Below are 24,237 nucleotides of genomic sequence, written 5' to 3'. Positions count from 1 at the left end.
CATGAGTTGTTTATATCTCTGCTTGAAACGATTGTCTGATTGAAACTAATAATAACAAATTTAATAACAAAATATTAAATAATGACAAATTTGTTGTAGCCTACCCGCAGTGTACACAATGAATAAATACGTCCTCTATTAATATGTTCATGGATCTTATAAGCAGGAATTCTAAGGGACAAACGAATTGTGACTTGTTTTGCTGCTTTTTGTTCTTTATCTTTTACGATTCCTCTGGAACTTATTATTTGCATAGTCGAGCATGAAATTCCTAAAGTCTCCGATGTTCTCTATAAAACTTTTAACTCAAAAATAATGAGTTAGTTACAAAATATTTACTCGGTAGTTGTCCAATCACATCGTAAACAGCCGACACAGGGTTTTTTCCACTACCTTTTTCGAGTTTCAAATACTCGATAACTTTTAATATGAGCCGTTGTACTTTTTCACTAAAACGGGACGGCATTTTAAATAAATTAAATTACAAATAACTAAATAAACACAGAAAACCCCACAAAAATTTACGGGAAACAATCGGAGTCGTTAAAATTTAACGACAATGTTGGACAGTCGGCGATATTCTTTTTTTCGATTCGGCGGGTAATACAATAAATATGATGTTTTCCTTTTTCTATTCATGCACATTAGACAAGGAAGTACCTACGATTCTTTATACGTAATGAAGGTGATCCGTATGTAAAACGAAAAAAATAATCGTATGATGTAAGAAATATAATGGACTTACGTTTTTGACACAAAATTTCCATTCCTTGTGATAAACATGGATAAGAGACAGAATGACAATATGTGACGAAAGACTCAAACTTCGCAAATTGAACAGTATACAACATTAGACACTATATTATTATAAACTTTTTTTCCGATTTAGCTTTTTTAGATTTAGCACAGATACATTATCTGTGAAAATTTCAACTGTCATGGACAGCGAAGGACAGCGAAGTCTTAGTAACAACTGTTGGACAGCGAAGTCTTAGTAATAGGGTTTCCGTTTTTACCCTTTGGGTACGGAACCCTAAAAATCGCGCCCTCGATTACGTAACTAAAAGTTTTATTGATATCAAATGTATATGAGTATTACTCACTATAGATTTAATATTAGATCATAGAAACGCAATCCTCATACATTTATACATCAGAAGAAATATTATGTATAGTAATCATTTTTAATTTTAGTATATTAGTTTGAGATAATTGTTTCACTTTGTATCCGAAAACAATGCATGGCACCTTTATAAAGCACCCTTAAAGAACGGCAGAAAATTTAACTCTTAAAACACATTTGCAAGTAGCAAATGAACCACTCAACTTAGACGTAAGTCTAGTTGATAACTCACTCGGGGATTAAGTTTCCGCTAATTCAGCGATGCCAACAACATATTCCACGTTCACGTATGTATAATAATGTAGCATTTTCGTTCATTAAGTTGTAGCTATGCAGCCTTCATTGTCAGGTTGGAAATATCGTGTTATGCGACTGCTCCTCATATTTAACGTGGAAGATATTCGGGTCAGGGTGAACCAAGTGGCTGACTCCAATTATATCGATTATGGCTTAAAACTGGCGGCAGATAAATCGTAGAAAATTACCGTTTTAATTTCCATTTACTACGAGATAAATTAAAGTTTAATCGAGGTTATGTTGGCCTGTGGTTTTTAACTGGTAATACGCAGTAATGAAATTTATTAGGGGTGTGACGGTAGAAATTTAAAAATTGCTAATTTTGACGATATTTTCTCGATGTTTTTCGTAAAAAAATAGATGACGCGTCCCATCAATAAAAATTCAACAAATTTGCATGTAGCCAATAAAATGAGTGGGCGGAGCGATTTGCGGTGACGCACTCGTCAAATCGACGTATAAAATATATTGCTGTTTATTTAAATGTTTTTTGTCCGCATTCCTTTCATAGACACAGATCCAGCAGATGTACTGTACCAAATCTCGTTTTTTATCTGAAAAATAAAAAAGTTATGGGGGTGCGCCACTTTTGAGACGCACCCGGTATAGTAATAATTTTTAATTTTAGTATATCTCTGTTTGAGATAATTGTCTTACTTTTTATCTTAAAACAATGTAGGGCACCCCTTTATAAAGCAGCGTTAGAGAACGGCAGAAAATTTAACTCTTAAAACACATTTGCAAGTAGGAAATGGACCACTCAACTTAGACGTAAGTCAAGTTGATAACTCACTCGGGGATTAAGTTTCCGCTAATTCAGCGACGCCAACAACATATTCCACGTTCACGTATGTAAAATAACGTGGCATTTTCGTTCGCTAAGTTACAGTTATGCAGCCTTCATTGTCAGGTTGGAAATTTCGCGTTATGCGACTGCTCCTCATATTTAACGTGGAAGATATTCGGGTCAGGGCGAACCAAGTGGCTGGCTAGAATTATATCGATTATGGCTTAAAACTGGCGGCAGATAAATCGTACAGAATTACCGTTTTAATTTCCATTTACTATGAGATAAATTAAAGTTTAATCGAGGTTGTGTTGGCCTGTGGTTTTTAACTTGTAATACGCAGTAATGAAATTTATTAGGGGTGTGACGGTAGAAATTTAAAAATTCCTAGTTTGCATATATAACGATGTCGATATTATCATATCAGTCAGTCTTACAAGGGAATATTTGTTTAATATTTACATTGATTGATTGGACAGTAAATATAATTATTGCTGGTAGTAAAAATTGAAGACCGTGACACACGAGCTAGCGTCACAATACGCGAGACACACGTCACAAAAAATGGTAATGATAGAAAAAGTGATAAGCCAATGTAGAAGTTCAGATTATTATTCAATTGTTTGCGGTCATTTCCTGTTTCACCGGAAATTACTACAACTTTTGATTTTTAAATGGTACCCTCCGTATTTTTTTCCTTTATTCGATCAATCAACTTACGCGGAAGGCGAGGAGCTTCAAAGAGTAGAGAGGTATGACTACCTCGGTACAAGTGTCGACTGCACCGCGGATTATTGTTTAGAAATAAAGATTCGCATTGAAAAGGCCCGTGCATCATTTGTGAAAATTAAGAAGCTGCTCTGTAGCCGCGATTTGAGCCTAGATCTGAGAACTCGTATGCTCAAATGTCATGTATTCCCAGTCCTTTTGTATGGTATGGAAGCTTGGACTCTCAACGAGCTTTGCGAGCGGAAACTGGATGCCTTCGAGATGTGGGCATACCGTAGAATGTTGAGAATATCATGGACAGAACATGTAAACAATGAGGTTCTGAGAAGAATGAAGAAGGGCGTAGAGATCCTCAAGGAAGTAAAAAAAGAAAATTGCAATATCTCGGCCATATCATGAGAGGTCCAAGGTATGAGATTTTGCAACTCATAATCCAGGGAAAAATTGTAGGAAAAAGATATGTTGGAAGGAGAAGAATGTCCTAGCTCAGAAACCTGCAAAAATGGTTTAATGTCACGTCATCTGATCTATTTAGGGCCGCAGCTTCCAAGGTTAAAATAGCAATGATGATAGCCAACCTCAGATATGAAGACGGTACATGAAGAAGAAGAAGAAGAAGATTCGATCAAAAGTTAACATATTCTATTCAGAGTGTCATTTTCTATCGAATAAAATAAAAATATACTGGCGCCATTTAAAAATCAAAAGTTTTAGTCAATTCCGGTTGAACAGGAAATGACCGAAAACAATTGAATACGTCAATCAATCCTAATTTTTGTCATATACTAACATACCAAATCTCGTTTTTTATCTGAAAAATAAAAAAGTTATGGGGGTGCGCCACTTTTGAGACGCACCTGGTATAGTAATAATTTTTAATTTTAGTATATCTCTGTTTGAGATAATTGTCTTACTTTTTATCTTAAAACAATGTAGGGCACCCCTTTATAAAGCAGCGTTAGAGAACGGCAGAAAATTTAACTCTTAAAACACATTTGCAAGTAGGAAATGGACCACTCAACTTAGACGTAAGTCAAGTTGATAACTCACTCGGGGATTAAGTTTCCGCTAATTCAGCGACGCCAACAACATATTCCACGTTCACGTATGTAAAATAACGTGGCATTTTCGTTCGCTAAGTTACAGTTATGCAGCCTTCATTGTCAGGTTGGAAATTTCGCGTTATGCGACTGCTCCTCATATTTAACGTGGAAGATATTCGGGTCAGGGTGAACCAAGTGGCTGGCTAGAATTATATCGATTATGGCTTAAAACTGGCGGCAGATAAATCGTACAGAATTACCGTTTTAATTTCCATTTACTATGAGATAAATTAAAGTTTAATCGAGGTTATGTTGGCCTGTGATTTTTAACTGGTAATACGCAGTAATGAAATTTATTAGGGGTGTGACGTTAGAAATTTAAGAATTGCTAGTTTGCATATAACAGTGTCGATATTATCGTGTCATTCGGTCTTACAAGGTAATATTTGTTTAATATTTACATCGATTCATTGGACAGTAAATAAAATTATTGAAGTGAGACTTATCCTTACCTGGGACTAAAAATTGAAAATAGGACTTCAAATACGAACTTGTAATAAACTTAGAAATTCATAATTTGAAATATCTGTCATCTTAAAACTCAAAAAAATCCTTTCTTGGTATTACAGGACCGGTATAAAAATCACAACGATTATAAAATGTCGGTATAAAAATTACAATATATCTACGGCAAATAAAGGGATATTTAAAAAAAAGGGCAGATTTAGGAAAGCTAATTTTTTTATACCGATATCAATATACATTAGTGGTTTTAATTTTATTAAATTAAAAGCGGAACTCCGTGGAACTCATTACTATAACTCATTATAACGACAAAATTATAAAAAAAATAAACCCAAAATAACGTGTTTAATAGTTATTTTTTATACAAGACGATAAAATACCATTTTAATTCGCGAGCGATGAAATCGCAAGTGAATTAATTTCTGGAGACGGTAATGCAATTTTATCGTCGTGTATAAAACAATATTTTTTTCCATAGCGAATTAAATATTCAGAAATTATAATTTCCAGGAATTTATTACGATTAGTAAAAATATTTTGCTGTGTTGGCGTTGGTTTCTATATCATTTGACAAATAAATAAAGCTGTCTCTTTAGTTGTCAGTTTTGAGTCAATATTTTTAATTCTCTTTCGTGTGTATTCAGGCTGAGGCGACAAACGCCATATCCAAACTACTTTCATTTAAATCCCGAATCACATATGAAAAGGAATACAAAAATTTTCAAAAATGGAAGCAATTAAAAAACGTGCGAGAAGAAATAAAGTTTTTAACCTATCCTCGCTGTTAAAGTATCATTTAATCTACCCTTGCGGTTAAAGTACTATTTTATCTACTATTTTTGATAGATATTAAGGCAATTTTAACAGTTCCCATGGAAAAAATATATTTTATCTACATTTAAAACAGTTCAAATTTATTATATTGATGTTATTTAATTGTACTACAAGTCTTTAGCTATATTATCCATCATGATAATGATAATTAATTTTCAAATGGCTGTGCTGGGTGTAAATGACACTCTCTGCGCTCCACGTTCGTGCAAGGCTAACGCTCTTGCCAGTAATTGCGTTATAGTTGCTCGGAAAAAATTATAACATTTAAAATTAGGTCCACAGATTTTATAAGAACATACAAAAAAAAAATTGTAATTTCGATTTTTCTCAAGCTAAACATAGCATTTTGCCGTGTGTGCGGCGTAAAACGTGTCTGGAGTGGTTAGGAGTTAGCTAGGTTGGCCATTGGTATCTATGTTAAAAATCATAGGAGTCAGCACACTTTCCTAACGAAGACCGTTCTTTTATTTTCTCCATCTGCTCTTCTTCTTGTCCAGCGTAACGTAGAATCTCCTGTTTTGTAATATAGATTCAATAATTCTCGGTCAGTTAATAGTCCCTAATAGTCTCATATATTCTGGAAATAAGTTTTCTATGGTAGACAGTATCATACGCGACAAATAAATCGACCATAGCCACTCCTATGATAAATTTCTGCTCAAAACCATTCTCGTATTTTTTTCCTTTATTCGATCAAAAGTTGACATATGATATGTCATCCTATTCAGAGAGTGGAATTTTCTATCGTTTTATTTTCTGAAAAAATAAAAAAAGTTATGGGGTGCGCCACTTTTGAGACGCACCCGGTACATTACTATACACTTATAACTTTATTACCTACTATCGTATTTTTTACATTGTTGTTATATTCGCTTATTTCTTTACAGATGGTGTGACAGAGAAGTAGACGGCGTATACTTGGGCAAGTCAGGCTGGGTCCAAGTCCAGCAACGTTCCCTAGACGACAATCGCAGAGCCAGCTACTCGATAAACCTGGCAAAATCCTTACAATCCAACCGCACCGGCATCAAACTCGCCAATTACCACTTCAGCAGCGAACCCAACAAAGCATCTAGTTTCTCTCGAACAAATAGTGTGGTGGAACCGAGACCGGAGCCAAGACCTGAACCGCCAAGGACTGAGACATCTCAAGCCGAAACCCATCGGCCTGCTTATTTGGTACTACAAAACCGGGAGTACGATAGAAAAATCAAGACACCGTCGCCACTTCCGGAGAGTGGGTCTTTTTCGCCTCCTTCTGTTACACCTATTATATCCCCACCACCTGCTTTCCAAGATAAAACAAAGAGCCCGATGAAATCGCGAACTTTTTTCGGAAAGACACCGTTTTTACCAAGATCCAACGCGATAGAGGACAGTGATAACAGTCCTCCTGCTTCACCACCCGGGTTGAGTCAGTGGAAAACAACAGCTCCAAACGCTCCGATACTTCCCAAACCGAAACCACAAGTCATTAAAACATCTCCGGGTATCGAAAAACCACCCAGAGCGTCAAAGAAAGCACCCCCCGTTCCTCAAACTAAGTCTCTGGAAGAGAACACCGCTTCCAGGAGGATGCAGTTTAAGCAAAAGTACGGTCAAAGTACTTCTTCTAGTTCATCAAGTTCGATGGGATTTAGGAGCTTGGACAGCTGTTTGAACAGGACGAGCAGTGTGATGCCGAGGTTGTCGGAGAACACGGACTCTTCGGTGGATGTGTACGAGGATGCGGATGAAGAGGATAATAATAGTTCTTCTGTAAATATGAGCATGGTGAACACGGCGGCTCTGCAGGCAGAGTACAGCAGGAAGTTGTCACCATCAGGTCGGACCAACAGATTAACGCACTACAGGTAAATAATATTATTTAGAGTTTTATTATAAACATATACCGTATATGTTCGAAAAAAATAACGGTTTCAAAGACAGCTGGGAAATGGAAAACTTGGAACGTTAATACTACTTCTTTAAGTTTCACTGCATGTTTATAGTCGTTGCTGACTTTTTGACTTTGGGTATCATACTAGACGTCAATACGATTTTTTTCTTACTGCATGTTGAATAAAAGATTCTAAGGTTTAATGTTTCTATTTAAAAATCAACACATTTTCTGACTACTTCAATAATAAAAGCTTCTACAGGTGGCGCCTCTCATACGACGAGATTGCTCCAAGGAGAACGGTAGTTTATATCAAAATGAAATTTTAGCAGCATATGTAGGTTAATTGAAAGCATTTTATAAAAATATATAGTTAGTAAAGAGTTATACAGGGTGTCCCCAAACAAGTTATCAAAGTTACAAAAGTTATCAAAGTGTATATGTTATTTATATCAAAGTTGTGTTTTTTGTGATTAAGTTAAGTTTTATTAAAGTAGCATATACTTAAAATGTAAGGATTCTGACATATTTCACATTTTGTGAAAATGAAGAGTAAATTTTAAATTTCAATAACAGCTACCTAAATTTTAGTTGACATTGTATAGCCTGATATTTAACTACAGTATGTATGTTAATTAAGTGACCATTGTTGTTTAAGTGACCATTGTAATTTAAGTAACCATTGTATGTTAAATCAAATTAAAATTTGACCCAAAAAGTTATACAGGGTGGAACAAAATCGAGGGTGTCTCACTATTGGAATTTCATGTACATTTTCTTGGCGGTCCCTGGCGGTCATTGGCAGTCGCTGGGCAGTAAAATGATGTTTTGGCAGTACATGTACATTTATTACCCAAGTGAGACATATATATATAAATTCGGGTCAGAACGTCCTACGACGTTGTCCGATGCCTAACTTCCACCCTGTGCGTTTTTCCCATTGATCTTTGGTCAGATTTTTCTCGCTCATCGACCTTCTTATTCCTTCCATCCATGTTTTCTTCGGACGTCCTCTCTTTCGTTTACCAGGTGGTATCCAATGAATGACTTGTTTTGGAATTCTTTCATTGTGCATTCTCTGAACGTGGCCGTACCATATTAATTGTTTTTGTTCTATATCATTTACTATTGTTCCCTCTATTCCCATCTGTTGTCTAATGTCTTCATTTCTGATCTTATCCCTCCGTGAAATTCTAATTGCTCTTCTAATCGCGTCTATTTCTTTTGTCTCTATATAATTTCCTTTTATTCCTTTCAGTGAGTCGCCATGTTTCACATCCATAGAGTAATATGCTTTTAACTAGTGTCTCGTATATATTATATTTCCTGTTTTTTGTAAGTTCAGTGCTCCATAGAATGCCATTTATGCAACTGATAACTCTTGGTGCCTGTATTACTCTGTTATTTATTTCTCTATCGTCCATTCCATCTCCTGTAAATATCGATATCAGGTACCTGTAATCTTCACATGCCCTAATTTCCATATTATTGTCCAAAATAAGATTTTCTGTATTGGCTCCAATTGGAAGGTATTTTGTTTTTTCTGTATTTACTGTGAGACCCCATTTAGCATAGTCTTCAATTATTTTCTGCACCATATATTCCATGTCATCTTTGTCGTTTGCAATTATGGCCTGGTCGTCTGCAAATTGCAAGGTGTATAGGCATATGTCATTTAGTTCTATACTCATTCCGTTACATTTTCTTTTCCATAGATGTAAGGCCTTGGCAATATAAATTTTAAATAGTGTTGAGGATATACAGCAACCCTGTCGGAGCCCTTTAGTGATAGAAATTTCCTCTGAGAGACCATTGACCGTTTTTATTTGTGATTTCCCTCCATGGTAAAAGATTTTATACAGCTTTTATCAGAGCCGCGTTAATTCTTGATTCGTGTAAAACTTTCTATAATTTTATTATTGGCACTGCAGTGAGACATCCCAAGTGAGACATCCCTCGGACAAAATTAATATGGAACATTAGTCACTTTTAACAGCAAGTTACTCCTTTATTTTAAATAGAACCCCCAGTATATGTCTCCGGTGTTTAATGGGGAATTCATATATCCTCAAAACATTATTAAGGTTGCCTATACCTCAGACAAAGATTTTCCTAGATATTATAATTTTTATGATTTTGCGTCAGTAGATCTTTATTATTTGAAAAAAAATAGGTGGCTGTGTACCTTTTGTTAATTTAACAAAAATCAAAGGATTTAGAGTAAAATACTCAAAGATAATAAAAAGATACACGTTTAAAACATATTTTAATTATTAAAGAATTAAAACTAGATATAAACCCATAATTATGTGACAAAAATTAGCTAGATGAAATCAAATGCTCAAAATGCTCCCTTTCCTGTTAACTTCATAAAATAATTGTCTTTTTTAAAGATCTTTTCATTTTATAAGGCATATGTGGAGTTCTACTTCGAAAAGCAGCTACAATTACTTCTCTCATGTTGTCGACAATAGTTGGTCTAGTTTTGTAAACACTGTCTTTAACATATCCCTATAAAAAGCCCAGACTAGGTAAAATCAGAAGCGTTTAAGTATTCTATTAATTAGTGAATGCAGACTGCATTCACCAACTAAGGGAATATTATCAATTCTCTCTGATGTAGGATCAGTTTGCATTTTCGGCAAATTACTGAGAATTTTCTTTTGTTTTAACTGACACAAAATGATAGTTTGTTAAAGTTAGACTAATTAGACAGCTATGTTGAAATAACGTCAGACATATCACAGCCATCTAGATTTTATCAAATAATAAAGATCTACTGACACTAAATCATATAAATGAAAATATCTAGGAAAATATTTGTTTGAAGAGTAGGCAACCTTAATAGTATTTAAAAGAGATATAAATTCCCCATTGAATATCGGAATAATATACTGGGTGTTCCATTTAAAATAAAAGAGTAACTTACTTTTAAATGTGACCAATGTTCAATATTAATTTTGGCTCACCCTGTATGGCATTTTGGATCAAGTTGTAATTTGATTTAAAGTACAATAGTTAATTTAACTATACCGGGTAAAATCCAATTTAGGTAACCTTTGTTGTAATTTAAAAAATTTTCTATATTTTTAGAAAATGTTAAATATGTCAAAACCTTACATTTTAGTCATATACTTCTCTTATAAAACTCATCTTTTTTCTCCCAGAATCCAAAAATCAATTAATTTATAGGGTGTTCCATTACAAAAACAACTTTGATATGTAACTTTTTTTGGGCACACCCTTTAGAACTCTCTATATTTTTAAAAAGTGCTCTGAGTTAACCTACATAAGCTTACAAAATTTAATTTCAATCAATGGCAGATAAAGAATTCTTACGGAAAGTTACACTTTACGATATAACTTTTTACCTGTTAAAGGCAAACCCCATTTAAACACAAAACTTTTTAATACCTACTACTGTATCTAAAAGACTTTTTTTTAAATTACTAAATTCTTAGCCACGCTTCTGTTTTTCTTGGCTGTTGTGCGTCACGTCACAGATTAACAAGCCCACGTTTGCACCACAAGGCGATGCTGCAGACCACTAGGTAGACCGGTCGTAGAAATTTATGTTATACAACTTGTAGTCAATCTACACAAATATTATCAAAAATTTTTTTTTTTCTTTTAAAATGTGTTCAGATTTTGTAAAAAGTATAAGTCAAAATCGCAAAACTTAAATTTGATATGAGTTTCTTAGTTTTTAACTAATATAGTGGCGAATTACAAAAATTCCTTTTCAGTGAAAATTAATGAGTTAAATAAAATAATTTAATAAATTACTAGCTTTTTCTCGCGACTACGTTCGCGTTACACCTCGAATCGTTTATGCATTGATTTAAATGATTTTTTACTTCTTTATAGAGAGCTAGTGAGCATATAGATGTTTTTTATTTTTCATCTTTTTTTTATTTATTAAGAGCACTAATATTCCCTTTATAGGTTATTTTTTATTCTTTGAAGGATAATTAACGAAGATATATTTCGTTATGATGTCACTAAATAAACCCTTGTATAAAATTTTATACTGTCTGGTTTATAATGTTATAGTATTGCATTTTCGTACAGCAAACTTTCATTCCCTATTCTACTTCCTAAGGGTATAAATTTCATAAATTCGCTTTACCTTTGTGCCAATTTTTATGTGTATAATCCAGAGGTCACCAAGTTTTATATAAATTTTTACTAACTTTACCCATTTGGTTGATGAATTTCAAAAATTTCTTCTAATTCTTTTTGTAGGATTTCATTCTTCTAGACCAAATAGTAAGGAATTTTCACACAACAAACTGTTCCGAGATAACTTTACTCTCTAAGAGGATGAATTTCCTAAAATCGCTTTGTGTAGCTAATTCACTAATGTCGTTTAAACGAACCTTTGTGCTAATATTTATGTATCTAAAGCTGGCGGCATGAACTCACTCTAAAATATCTAAAAACGTAATATATAATCTAACGGACACACCACTGACAATGACAAATAATTTATTTCTGGAGGTATTGTGTGTAGGTGTTTTTCAGGTATGTTTTAGTATTTAGTCGTTTTACACAAAGAAATAGCCATTAAGCACTATAAAAATACTTCATAACAAATCTACACATATATACCTTTCATTTAAAAAAGAATCAACAAGATTGGTAAAGCGGTTTCGGCGGGATGGATGCAACAAAAAAAACCCTTTGAGCTTTTATGTATGGATTTTATGTATGGATTAATTATTTTTCCAACATATTTTACTTTGCAAATTTTTATAAATATTCAGACTCGCCAATATCGTACTCCAGCCTGTTTAGCCAAACGTAGGCCGATTCCTCTTCGGCGGCGTCGTGACCCTGGCCGAAGGAAGAGTCTTGAAGACGCTCATCTGCGCATAGGAATAAGTTGACTGCGTAGCGTATGGCGTATTAATCGATTCTGAAACTTTCTATCTCGTGTATAACATGTTACGCAAGTTTATTATTTTAATCTCGATTTTAATAGATAAATGTGTGAAATGCCACCTGAATATCTTCCGCCATGACATGTTTTTACTTTTTTGTTATGGTAAAGTGATTTGTATAAACTTTATTCAATAACGTATATTTTCCTCCATTTGTGATTTTTTAATTTTAAGCGAAAATTAAGTATAACATTTTAGGAAAAAGAAACACTGTAATATTTAAAAGAATAAGAAGAAATTAGTCTTATTTTGAAAGGAAAATATAGAAAAAACTCTTTCTATAGAAAAGTCTTTATACTAACCAGAATCCGGTGACATATACGCGGTCTCACCGGAAACATTACTTATTACTTCGCATAACTTGAAGAATATCTACTTCTAATAATGAACACTTCAGAAATACACCAGTAAAAACATTTATTATTTGAGATTAAAACTCGAATTAAATTATAAATATTAGTTACCTATGTTGTTATAGCTTTTATAGGCCTGTTCTAGTCTATTTTATTTTATGTACAAATATATTATTAAATTTTAAGCATTAAGTAATAAAACACTTGTGGCCCTCTTATATCGTAAGAGGTTACGAAATATACTCCTGGTTACACCCCTTACAGAAAACAGTGTAAGGGGTGTAAATAAATTGTATAATCACTGTTTTTTATAATAAAAACTATAAAACATTTCTTATTTGTGAGATTAAAAAACAAAACAATGCATTGGTTAAAATAAGTACATTCAATACATATGTATGTGTTATAACATAATATAGCCATTACTATTATACTATTATTATTAAAATAATATGTGTGTAACATATTTCTTTAACGAATTAACCTGTAATTTATATGGCCAGTATATTTTTGTTTAACAAACCAATCAGGAAAAATCCAAAACCTACCGTTATAGGAGGTATAAGATGATTAAACTTATATAATGACAACTACTTATCGGATAACAAATTAATTACTACTGTTAGCTAGTTCAGCTACTGTCTAGGTAGAATTTACCTAGAGTACCTACACCTACCTATGATGTAGGTAGATTAAGCTTATTTTGACGTTACCTCTCACTTTGGTGTCACAAGCTGAATTTTTCAGGGATGGAAGTACAGTACATTACAGTACATGATATGGGGACCCTTATTCCGAAAGTGGTACAAAATTAGACCGGGTAAAAAGGCACTATCATCAAAAATCGATATATTAATACCACCGTATAGAGAAAACAAATACTTATTTTTTGATCCAGTACACAATAAAGTCTTCGTAGGGAGTAATTTTTTATAATTATTTACAAAAAAACATTTCCATTAGCGCTTATGACCAAAAAAAACTTTAAACATGAATAATCATTTCAATCATGCAAAAATTTGGTTTAAAAATAGATTTTTTTAATATAACTTTCATTTAACGAAAAACGAAGGCCTAAATGAAAAAAAGAAACAATTTAAAAGTTTCGCTTATGTCTTGACAAGGTATCAAAGCAAACCCCATATTTTTTGCTTTTAAACTAATAAAGATATATCAATAAACAATTAGCGATGTAATGGTTTTTGCGCGCGCTGGCCGACTGCCGCCGCTGCGCCGAGATTTCCTATACCCTTGTATATATGACGTCATGGTGTGGCAAATGAAGCATTTTAATTCGATTTGGGCTCTCTTATATAGGATAACAGAAACATTTTCAATGTTAAAAAAACATTCTATGTAAAACGAGGCAATCCCATAAATATAACAACTTCCAAACTATTAAAAAAATTCGATTACATTTTAATTAATTCTAGCTTGAATCGTATATCCTAAAAATTAATTTGAATAGTTTTTTTTAAGTAAATTAATTAAATTTTAGGTCAATTGACAAAACATCTGCTAAACTATCTATTTATGTAAATTTTCAGGTTACTGAAACTAACATAACTAAACATATCAAAGTTACATTAAGCATAACTTTGACATGTTTAATTTAGTTTGCTTTCAGTATAGTTTCTAATGGAAATATTATCATATATTATAAACAGATCCAAAATTACGAAATGTGTTGAACAAAATGTGTTGTTTGTTAAAATTAATAAAATGTTAGGAAGCTGAAATATTCAAAGTACTAATAACAATGATATTTTATTATTCTAAAATTTTTTAAAAGCAAAAAAATGAAAAAAATAAAATAAAATGGGCTTTAATTAAAGTTATTTGACTATGATCTATGGCTTTATTTATAGCGTGCATAATTTAATGATTTTAATTTATTTTTTATATTTTTTTATATTTGTAATGAACAATAAAACTGAATCTAAAGTGCTAAAAATCCAAATAAATTATGTCTGTTAATAGCATATTTGTACTCTAAAATATGTACCCTAGGAAAACTTAGTTTAATATACAGTATGTCTCCGGATTGTGTTTAGAAGGGGGAAAACTTCTTCCTATTGACATTTTCAGAAAAATACATTCTTCGTAAAAAAATGTTCTTGTTCTAAAATGGTTAATCCCGTTTACACTTTTTCAAATTTCCATACTGTTTTAGAGAAAATGAAAAAAAGATATGAAAATATTATTGTTTTTTTTCCTAAAAATCAAAAGGCGTTTCTATGGTAATATAATTTCGATTTCATTCTCATATTTGATGATTTCGATATTTCTAAATATCTACTATACATATTATAAACGCCTGTTCAAATATTAATATTGTTGAATATATGTATATCAACATAAAACGAGATGTAATTAACGAAATATCATCTTAACAACAGATATTTTTGAAACATTTAAATTTACTTATTTCACTGAGATTGATGAAAAAAAAGTCCTTTGTCTCGGGTATACTCGTAGATTCCGACACGTCGTGGAAACGCGACCTTTACATTCTTCGGATTATTTTCCGAATAGTGTAGAGGGTGTATCAGAGGCACCTGGTTTAAAAATAAAAAACAGATAATTACAGATTTATACAAAGTTTTTTTTACAGTAATGTAGTGTTCTTTCTACGATGACATTTTTCGTTTTTTTAGAGGAAGATTTTTTTTATTTGTGTATATTGCAAATTGATACTTAAAACAAATATATAATTTTAATTTCAGTAAAACGAAATCACTTATTCCGTCAAAATAAGTGATTTTGTTTTCTCCTTGATAGGACAGAGATCGAAGTAAAACACAATCTAGTGTTTGAATTTGTCGATATTTTGTAAATATTTTAACAATTTTAAAGGCAATGACTAAATTATTTTAAAACCTACACTCTCGTAAAATAAGTTTATAAGTTAATATATAGTAATCGCAAAACAATTTCCGATGCACGTGATCAACTTTGAGTGACAATCAATGGCGACAGCGCTGCCAGTTTGTGATAGATTTATTAGATTAATATTAATTTAAAATTGACAAACAACATATTTATTATATCATTTTTTAAAGTTTAAGAGTTACGTTTTATTTTTAATTTAATAACTAATATTTTAGTGATTAATTGATTTTTTTTTTATAGCTTATTTTACTTATTACATTTCGGCAAAAACTAGTCCATTATGAAGATTATTATAAGCGTTATTATGGGTTATTTATTTATTGATGTAGATCTTACAACGCCATAAGTGGTAGGTAATAACAAGTAAGAGGGTGCTATTAATGCACAAACTAATAATCACAGAATTTAATAAAAACTAACTTTGAAAGTGGTATAATGTGCTTATCAATCAAACTTACTTTTCTGACTTCAGTCAAGAGTAATAAAGGAACTTTATTGTCACGATCTGGTTTAAAATTATTTAAAGAAAAACAGGAAAGCTACAAGCTCTTCGCTTCGACTGTTTAAATGATTCGGCATATTTTCAGCACACAATTTCAAGAAATGCAATACAAAAACTCTAAAATTTAGATTAACTTAAAAGGACTGTTGCTTAAAAGTGCAATTTAAAAAAAAAAAGACTATAAAAATAGCCAAAAAAATACGAGAATTGCTCACAAAGATTCAACAATATCACGATATTAGACAAAATAATGACTGACACTAGGATAATTGTCAAATAATAAAGGACAACATTGCTGAACACGACGCAATGTGACCAACATAGCGATAATAAAATTCGGTTTAAACTAATTTTTGCAGCTTTAATCTAAATAAAATATCTGTGACAATCATTTGCTCCATAAAGTAAAATGAAGAGCTGATCGGTATCTTAAATTATACTACAAATTTAAACATTTTTGCCAAAATTACATTTAATCAGGTTTATAGACTTTAGTGTCAATGTCGATATGATTGATGACGTGCATCGGAAAATGTTTTGCGATTACTATATAAGTTTATTTTTTAAAATATTTATTATTACACTGCAGGAACCAAATGCGTCGATCACCAGCCGGTTCCGACACCAACAAACACTCCCCAACCTCTTCGTCTTCCAGTAGCAACGAGTTCCTCTCCAGATCACCGACAGGTACCATACAATCGACCGTACGACGTAACGTACAAGCTCGACCTCACCAACCAGCAAAATCACCCCAAGACGACCCAACTCAAAGGGTGCGACGTTCGAGAAGTCTGCAACTTCCCGAAAGAACTCCACCTCCGAATTTTGGCGCGCAGAAAGTATCACCACAACATCCCGAACAGCATCGTGTTATTGTTAAGGTGCCAGGAGCTCAGCAGGTTCCTGAGAGAAAACAGTACCCTGTCGGTGTGAAACCGCAATCTTTGGAAAGAGGTGAAATGGCGGAAGAAGAATTGTTGAGAGAAGCCGAAGTGGTTACTGGGTTTTTGTATGGGAGCAGATCGAGAGCTGCAGCTCAGGCGCAACTTATGCACAGGTAGATTAGTATAAATATTAACACTCCGAATTCTAATTGGGAAACTTCGGCAGAGAAAAATAGGTAAAAAAGTTCGTATGAATATAAATTTATCACCTAAAATGCTTCGTTTCGGAGGTACAGGGTGTAAAAGTTAGGTTAGGTTAACATATAATAATTTTCTGAATTAACATCGACATTTTCATCAAATTGCTCTCTGGATATTCTTTTACATGATGAGAAGAATTTAGATTTTCATATTAGTAAGACTCCCACTTGTATGGGGTGTCGCCTACAGGTTTTTTAACTGTTTTGAAGAGTAATCATTTTTCGTCCGTGCCTGTGTTTCACTAGTGAGAGAAAACAAAATATTTTTCTGCCGTTTTCCACCAAAAAAGCTTTCTTAGTAAAAGTTGACACGAGCAACCGTTCTCTATATATTTGGAATCGAAATAATTAATACATGTCATCATTGGCAAAATAAACGCTAACCTTATTTAGCGCCCCACGTTGGGCGCCAAATAAGGTATAGCGTTTTTTTTTTTAAACTACCACTGCGAACGGCAGCTTTTCATCGGAGAGCAGTCGTGGATAAGGTATTTCACTGGAAAGAAACTAACTAACAATAATAAATCAAAAATACAAATATTGGGCGCCAGGCATGAACAGAGAAAGAAAACAGTTTTTTATTACTTAAAACTAGTGACTATATTCATTCATGATGTATTCTGATGGTAAATAGCATTGTACAATTTTAATAATTATTATAGTGGTTATATGTCGAGTAAAGCTATGTTAGAAATAATATTAAATATATTGAATGAAAATACTATAAAAAAATACCATACATGTAAAGTTATAGAAAATGTATAAAAGGTAGCATTACTTTAATTTATTTGATATATTTTATATGATGTTAAATCGAAGAATATGATGTTAAATCGAAGATGTTGCAACAAATGTAGATTCTAGAATCTATGTTTGGTTATTCATCTGTTAAAATAGTGCAATAATAATATCTATGAAAGTAATACTATTACAAGACGTAATGTAATGAAACCTAAGATCTAAATCATATTTTAAATACTAAATCGACATGAATGTTCTTAATGATCTAACCACTAAACATAGTCTGTACGATATTATTTAAGATGTACGTTATTATGTTAAGACTGAAAATGTTTTAAATGTAAAATGTAAAACTAGAACTTAAATCTACATTTAGCTGTTCTTTATGTAATCATGAAACAATAACAGGGTGAGGTGGGCTCGCATCTCTGTACTGTCTCTCGGCTATCCTGTTAGCCAGTAGAACAAAAGGGGCCAGAATGGGGACACCTTGAATCAATACAGCCGTAACCACCGACTAGGCTTAGAAATGGGAACGAAGCAGCATGGGGCTTACGCTCCATCCATACTGTAGCAATATGGGGACACTACCCGTACCTTGGATACTGTCCGTACCTTGGCCATTCAACCATAAGATAATGTCCGTAACTTGGACATCCGTCCATAAGACCCTAAAAATACGAAACTCTTGTTTAAAATCAAACAAGGTCTAATAAACAAAATAAGCCTACCTCGAAATACTTCCGAGGGCTCTATAATAAACAAAGGAATTGTCCCTTCTTCCAACACACATTCTGGAGGACAAAAGCAAAAGAACGCCAACATGCCATCAAAATACAAATACATGTTAAGTTGGGACATCCAAAACTCTACCCTAAAAATATGCAGTAATAATATCGAATCTAAAAGGATAATATCTCATTTTTACCTGTTGCTTTGAAATAGCAGCTGATTCAGATTACACAGCAAGATTGAAATAATTACCATTTCTAAAAGCCGGGATGGTGTGTTGGTGATGGCTACAGAGCGACAAAAGCAAAAGTGAGTCCACAGCGCAGAGAGCGAAACCTTAAAGCGATGTTGACAGCGCCTCCACAGAGCAGTCAAACGATAACAGGGTTGTGGACTAGAGAACGTAAAAATTACGCCAAAACGTTTCAAATAAAATATCAGGCCTGATCGATACGGGATCCGGTGACGATACGCCACACATCATATATCATATATAAAAAAGACATGTAACGAACTAAAAACGTTACAATAAGCATGTAGACTTGATAGCTATTATTAGACTGAAGTAATAAATTTGGATTTGTTTGTACCAAAAATACCAGACATCAATTTTCATCCAAATATCGAGGTTAGTTCAGAAATTAAAAAAATTGGAAAAACGAAATAAATCTAACAATACGTTGAAACTAAAAGAGTTTTGGACTTCCATTGTCTTTATTTAGTTTTTTTGTCACAACGTTTCGGTCAGAAAGATCACTGACCGTTATCAAGTGTAAACTGTATGGAATAATAATACATGGGGGGGGGTGCGTAGAAATTTCTACACCCTGTATCTCTGAAACGAAGTATTGTACTTCGTTTCGGACATAAATTTATATGTATAACTTTTTTACTTATTTTTATCTGCAGAATATATTGCTGGATTTAAATTTGGACGTATGTATAAAACAGTTCATCGGTCAAATAAATATTGTTTCTCTCTTTAAAAAGTTTTATTTGCATAGTTAAAATTCTATTTCTTTAAATATTTTCTATGTAGCAAGTTCCTTTAGTAAAAATAGATAAAAAATTTTACTTGCAGTAAGACCAAAACCAAGTCTGCTATTAAGCTACAAGGACAAGACCAAGACCTTGGTCTTCGTCTTAGTCTTGCCTTTGCTTATTACTATAAAAGGTGTCCCAGAAATTTTTTCAGCAAGTATTTTAAGGGGTGGTAGATTTCGATAAAACAAACAAATTTTGTCTTTATCGATTTTCAAATAAATTCAAAATAACGGAGTAATTTTGGACTTATTGTTATTTTTGGACTTTATTTATTTAAAATTTTTTTGCTAAAATTTTTAGGACCACTGGATCTTTTCTGGATTTTCTTTCTTGTAATTTTAATCTAATACCAAGAAATTATGATTTTTAACTAAAAACTAAAAAAAAATTCGCGAAAAAACCTCATAGGCGTGTTTCTGGAGTTGAACTATACTACCAGTTAAAATACTTGCACTTATTTCTGGGACACCCTGTATATGCCGCGATAGTTTAGAATTGGTAATTCTTGTCACGAGACTTGTTTTAATTTTTAGTTAATCAATAAGGGAATATTAGATTACCCTTTGGGAGTCCACGTTTTTGAACTGTAAAAAAATGAATATGGGAATGACGATTTGTGTGAGTTTTTGGGTGATTGCTTTAGACCTACATAATATCCTTCTCATTTTTGCTATAGTGTTAGGCGCTATTGATAGTCTGCATCTGATTTCAAATTCATATCGGGGTTATTCCCCTCCAGGGATTATTATCAAGGATATTATTTAAAACTTTGTATCCGGTTAACATTTACTAACCATAAAACCTACTGGTTTCTTTCAGGTACAACAACAACAATATCTCCGTCGAAGAAAAGAACAAAGAAAGCAATAAGCCTATACTAAACAGCGATCTAACAGTGTACTACGTAGGCAACAATAAAAACGAACGTCAAAGACTCCTTGTTCGTGGAGCGACAAGTCCGAGTCTACCAACGAGCGGACACCAGTTCGACGGAAACGCTGGTATAACTTGCAGTCCAGAAAATTGCGACTTTTGGCCCCACTGTGCACATAGAGACAGCTTACACAGGGACTCTCAGTTCGTGATGAGACAGTCGCAGTCGTATCCGTCTCATCAGAGGTCTTTGGATTCTGCTGTAGTTGTTGATGCTATTAGGTAAATAAGAAGTTATGGGTTTGTGATAATTGAGTTAATAAATATAGATGATAAAGAACATGGAAGGGGATTTCTAAAAAATAAAAAAAGTTTTTTTTTATTAAATAACTTTCTAGATGGAATTTACACAAACTGATTATAGGCTTGGTGCATTTCAGTTGATTTCAAAAAATTCCCACCGCAACGCTGTATTCGGAAAAAATCAGAAATTTGTATTTGCACACGGTCCCAGTTACTGTTCATGTTCTGATCGCATTAAAATAATATTGAAATCGTGGCGTTGTCATAATATTTAAATATTTAATTTTTTTGCTAGTGCAGTTATTGAAATTTTAAAACACTCAGGTACGATGTTTGTGTAATGTAACGCTGTTTCGGGTAGTCAAAAATAAATGAAAAAGAATCCGAACTAGGCGTCGCGCGTCGTGTTGTGACAATTTTAAAAAATGTGAATAAAATTGCCGAAAAAAGGTTAACACGTAAAGGAGAGTGTAATTAGGGCGTTATTGGGTGCAATAACATTCAAAAAACTCATTTTAATTGATTAAGTTTTTGATTAACTTGTTTTTCGAACCTTGGTTACAGTTACGTCATAATTTTGGACGCCATATTTGTTTTACCTATATTCTGAATTGGTCCCTAAGTTTCACAAATACAGTCCAATGTTTGTCTTTTTGTGTTCGTGCATATTAAGGTGCCATTACACGGCGCGTGGAGTGCCGCGCCTGGTCCGTCGCACATACGGCAAAATAGGTACTTTACAGCGACAAAAACATTTTCATTGATTTAATTTGGTATTTAACTTAGAATTTACATGCAAAGCATATTTTAGTACAGAACTAACCATATATTTCTAATATAGACCTAATTTGGCTTATAATTTATATACAGTGTGTAACAAAATTTCCAAATCCACCAATACGGAGTGTGGAGTCCTGCGCCAGGACGCTCCTGAACCGTGAACTCCACACGCCGCTCCACACGCTGTGTGAATGGGTCGGCCCGGGGATCGTCGGGCGGCGTGTCGTTCCCGTCAACTGGCGGTAAACTGTACACTCCAAAGCAAACGCGCCGCGAAAATTTTTCGCCAGTAATTTTTTGAATTTAGTTAAATTTAATTGTTACATAATTTATTTAAATATCTCCATTTAATGCGCAAATGCATAATTTGATATTCGCTTAAAGAAATCTATAAATATCATATTAATTAGTTGGAAAATTACTGAAAATACAGGGTATAGCCAATATACTCTACCATGTTATTGTTTAAAATAATAATTATTATTTATTCTAAATGTTATATAAAGGGTAAGGAACACTAGAGAAATTTTGCTGAGGTGACTTATGTATGTATGAGTAATAATTACTGCATTTTTTAATAATGTTTATTGCATTTATAGTTCTAAAGATGCGGTTTTCACATCGCTATGCTACTTTTTTATGAAACCAAAGATGTTACAAGAGTTGTCCTAGTCTTTTTAGTTCCTAAAATACAGGGCAAATTTTAACATGTTGCATTTTTCGATCCCATCGTATATTGGTTAACTTATCGAAAAGGTGAAAACTAAAAAATAAAAAACTCAACGAGACTAGTTGATTTTTTTTGTATGGGATCCAGTGACGTTAACTAGTTTCGCTTGTAACTCTCATTTTCGAAATCTGACATCTGTTTTGTAAATGACACCCAGTGTATTATGTTTTTATTTTATTTGCCTTGTTATGGGCTGTCTGAAAATACGATATATTCTAATTATTTTCATGATTATGGTAAGAAAATCATTATCATAAATGAACCTGGTTTAAAAAATTATTATTATCTTATTTAATTTAATTTAACCAGACGATTTTGCTTTCCACTCTGTTATCTTAATAAACTGCACTGAAAATAAAGTTGGGGAATAAATTATTCGATTGTATTAATTTAAACCCAATTTAAACCGATAATCTATGTTAAAAAGTTATATAATGCATTTTTTGTATCTGCCTGCCGGTCGGTCGTCCCATCGGCGCAGAATGCGGTGGATGATAAGTCTAGCGGACATGTAAAAATAAGCCAAAATGAGTACTGATTAGAATAACTAGTGTTCATTCCAACTGATATAAAAATTCATGAATTATTTTTTGGTCGTATACATTTTTATCAACCAAATTTGATCGTTTTCTGCTCAGCCAGGTAGAGGTCATAGGAAAACAAAATATTTTCAAGTGCATACATTCTATTCCAAAACCAAATTATGTTGGAGATTGCCAAAGCCATGTAAAAGGGCGTTTTAAAACCAACATCATCTCTTGACCGTTTTGTGGGATATCGTGATGCAATTTTTAGATCCCAACTCTCTTAGTAACGAAGAAAAGAAAGGTGTTAAGACCCATCTACGATAATTTTCCCTTGTTTTGAGTTCAAGCTTAAAAGGTGGAAGCCAAAAAGCTTTATTTCAATTGGCTAGTATAATAACGAAACAAAGACTCATTAAAGGGTTAATTGTAGAGCATTGAAAAGAAGAATTAGGTTTTGCAAGTACTATGAACTTTAGGGCTAGTGGGAGTAGGGATGCTGCTGTAATCGTTGAAACCTTAACTGAAACTCCATCGAAAGACACTGAATTTAAAAAATCAATGAATGACACCAATAGTCAGTTCGGCAATTTTTCTCAAGACAAAAACATCTAAATAATGTTCTAGTTAAATAAAGCATGACTATATGCAAAAGCCTTTTTTAATTTCTTATAATTTCTAATAAAAACTAAATGATTATTACTAGACTTAATAAAATTTTTATTAAATTTGTCTTAGATACTTACTATACAGGGTCCGGCAATAGTGCGTCGGGCATCTGTAGCTCCTAGAATAAAAAATTTGAGAATTTTGTTCAAGTACAAACCTAAAGTATTTGCAAAGATGTGTTTCAGGAAAATATTTTAACTTCTATAGGGTGGCTCAAAAAAGTGTGAGTGGACATGGATGATTTTTTTTAAATGGAACACCCTGTATATTATTGCATTTTTGGATTTCTTTCAGATCACTTTACATAACTCTGAGATACAGAGAACAAAGAAAAAATATTTCATATTATAGAAAGTTTGGCGTAGAATAATGAACATCCTGTATGATTTACGATTACCATATTTATAGCAATGTAAGGACAGACCATCTAAAGTAAATACCTAGTATAGTTTTGATTTCAGAACAGTTCTTGTATTTTTAATAATTTTTTTAAGAAGGGCTGAAAAATATATATTTTTGATTTATTTTTTAATATCTCTGAAACTATCGAAATATATTTATTCATATCTTAGAGTTATGTAAAGTGATCTGAAAGGAATCCAAAAATGCAATAATATACAGGGTGTTCCATTTCAAAAAAAATCATCCAGGTTCACTCACACTTTTTTGAGCCACCCTATAGAAGTTAAAATATTTTCCTGAAATACATCCTGATACATACTTTAGGTTTGCTCTTAAACAAAATTCTCAAGTTTTTTATTCTAGGAACTACAGATGCCCGACGCAC

General features: G+C 32.8%; 1 protein-coding gene across 1 annotated transcript in view; it reads left to right on the top strand.

Annotated features, from left to right (window-relative positions):
* Positions 1 to 24,237, top strand: part of LOC115885626 — a 567,259-nt gene that overhangs the window by 164,071 nt on the left and 378,951 nt on the right. The window contains exons 5-7 of the mRNA XM_030904592.1: positions 6,226 to 7,191; positions 16,497 to 16,967; positions 20,391 to 20,726. Coding sequence (XP_030760452.1) covers positions 6,226 to 7,191; positions 16,497 to 16,967; positions 20,391 to 20,726 — 1,773 coding nt within the window. The remainder of the gene's footprint in view (positions 1 to 6,225; positions 7,192 to 16,496; positions 16,968 to 20,390; positions 20,727 to 24,237) is intronic.

Source organism: Sitophilus oryzae, unplaced genomic scaffold (genome assembly GCF_002938485.1).
Source record: "Sitophilus oryzae breed Bouriz unplaced genomic scaffold, Soryzae_2.0 scaffold_404_pilon_pilon, whole genome shotgun sequence".
NCBI classification, from domain to species: Eukaryota; Metazoa; Arthropoda; class Insecta; order Coleoptera; family Curculionidae; genus Sitophilus; species Sitophilus oryzae.
This window is presented reverse-complemented; position numbering and strand designations above follow the sequence as displayed.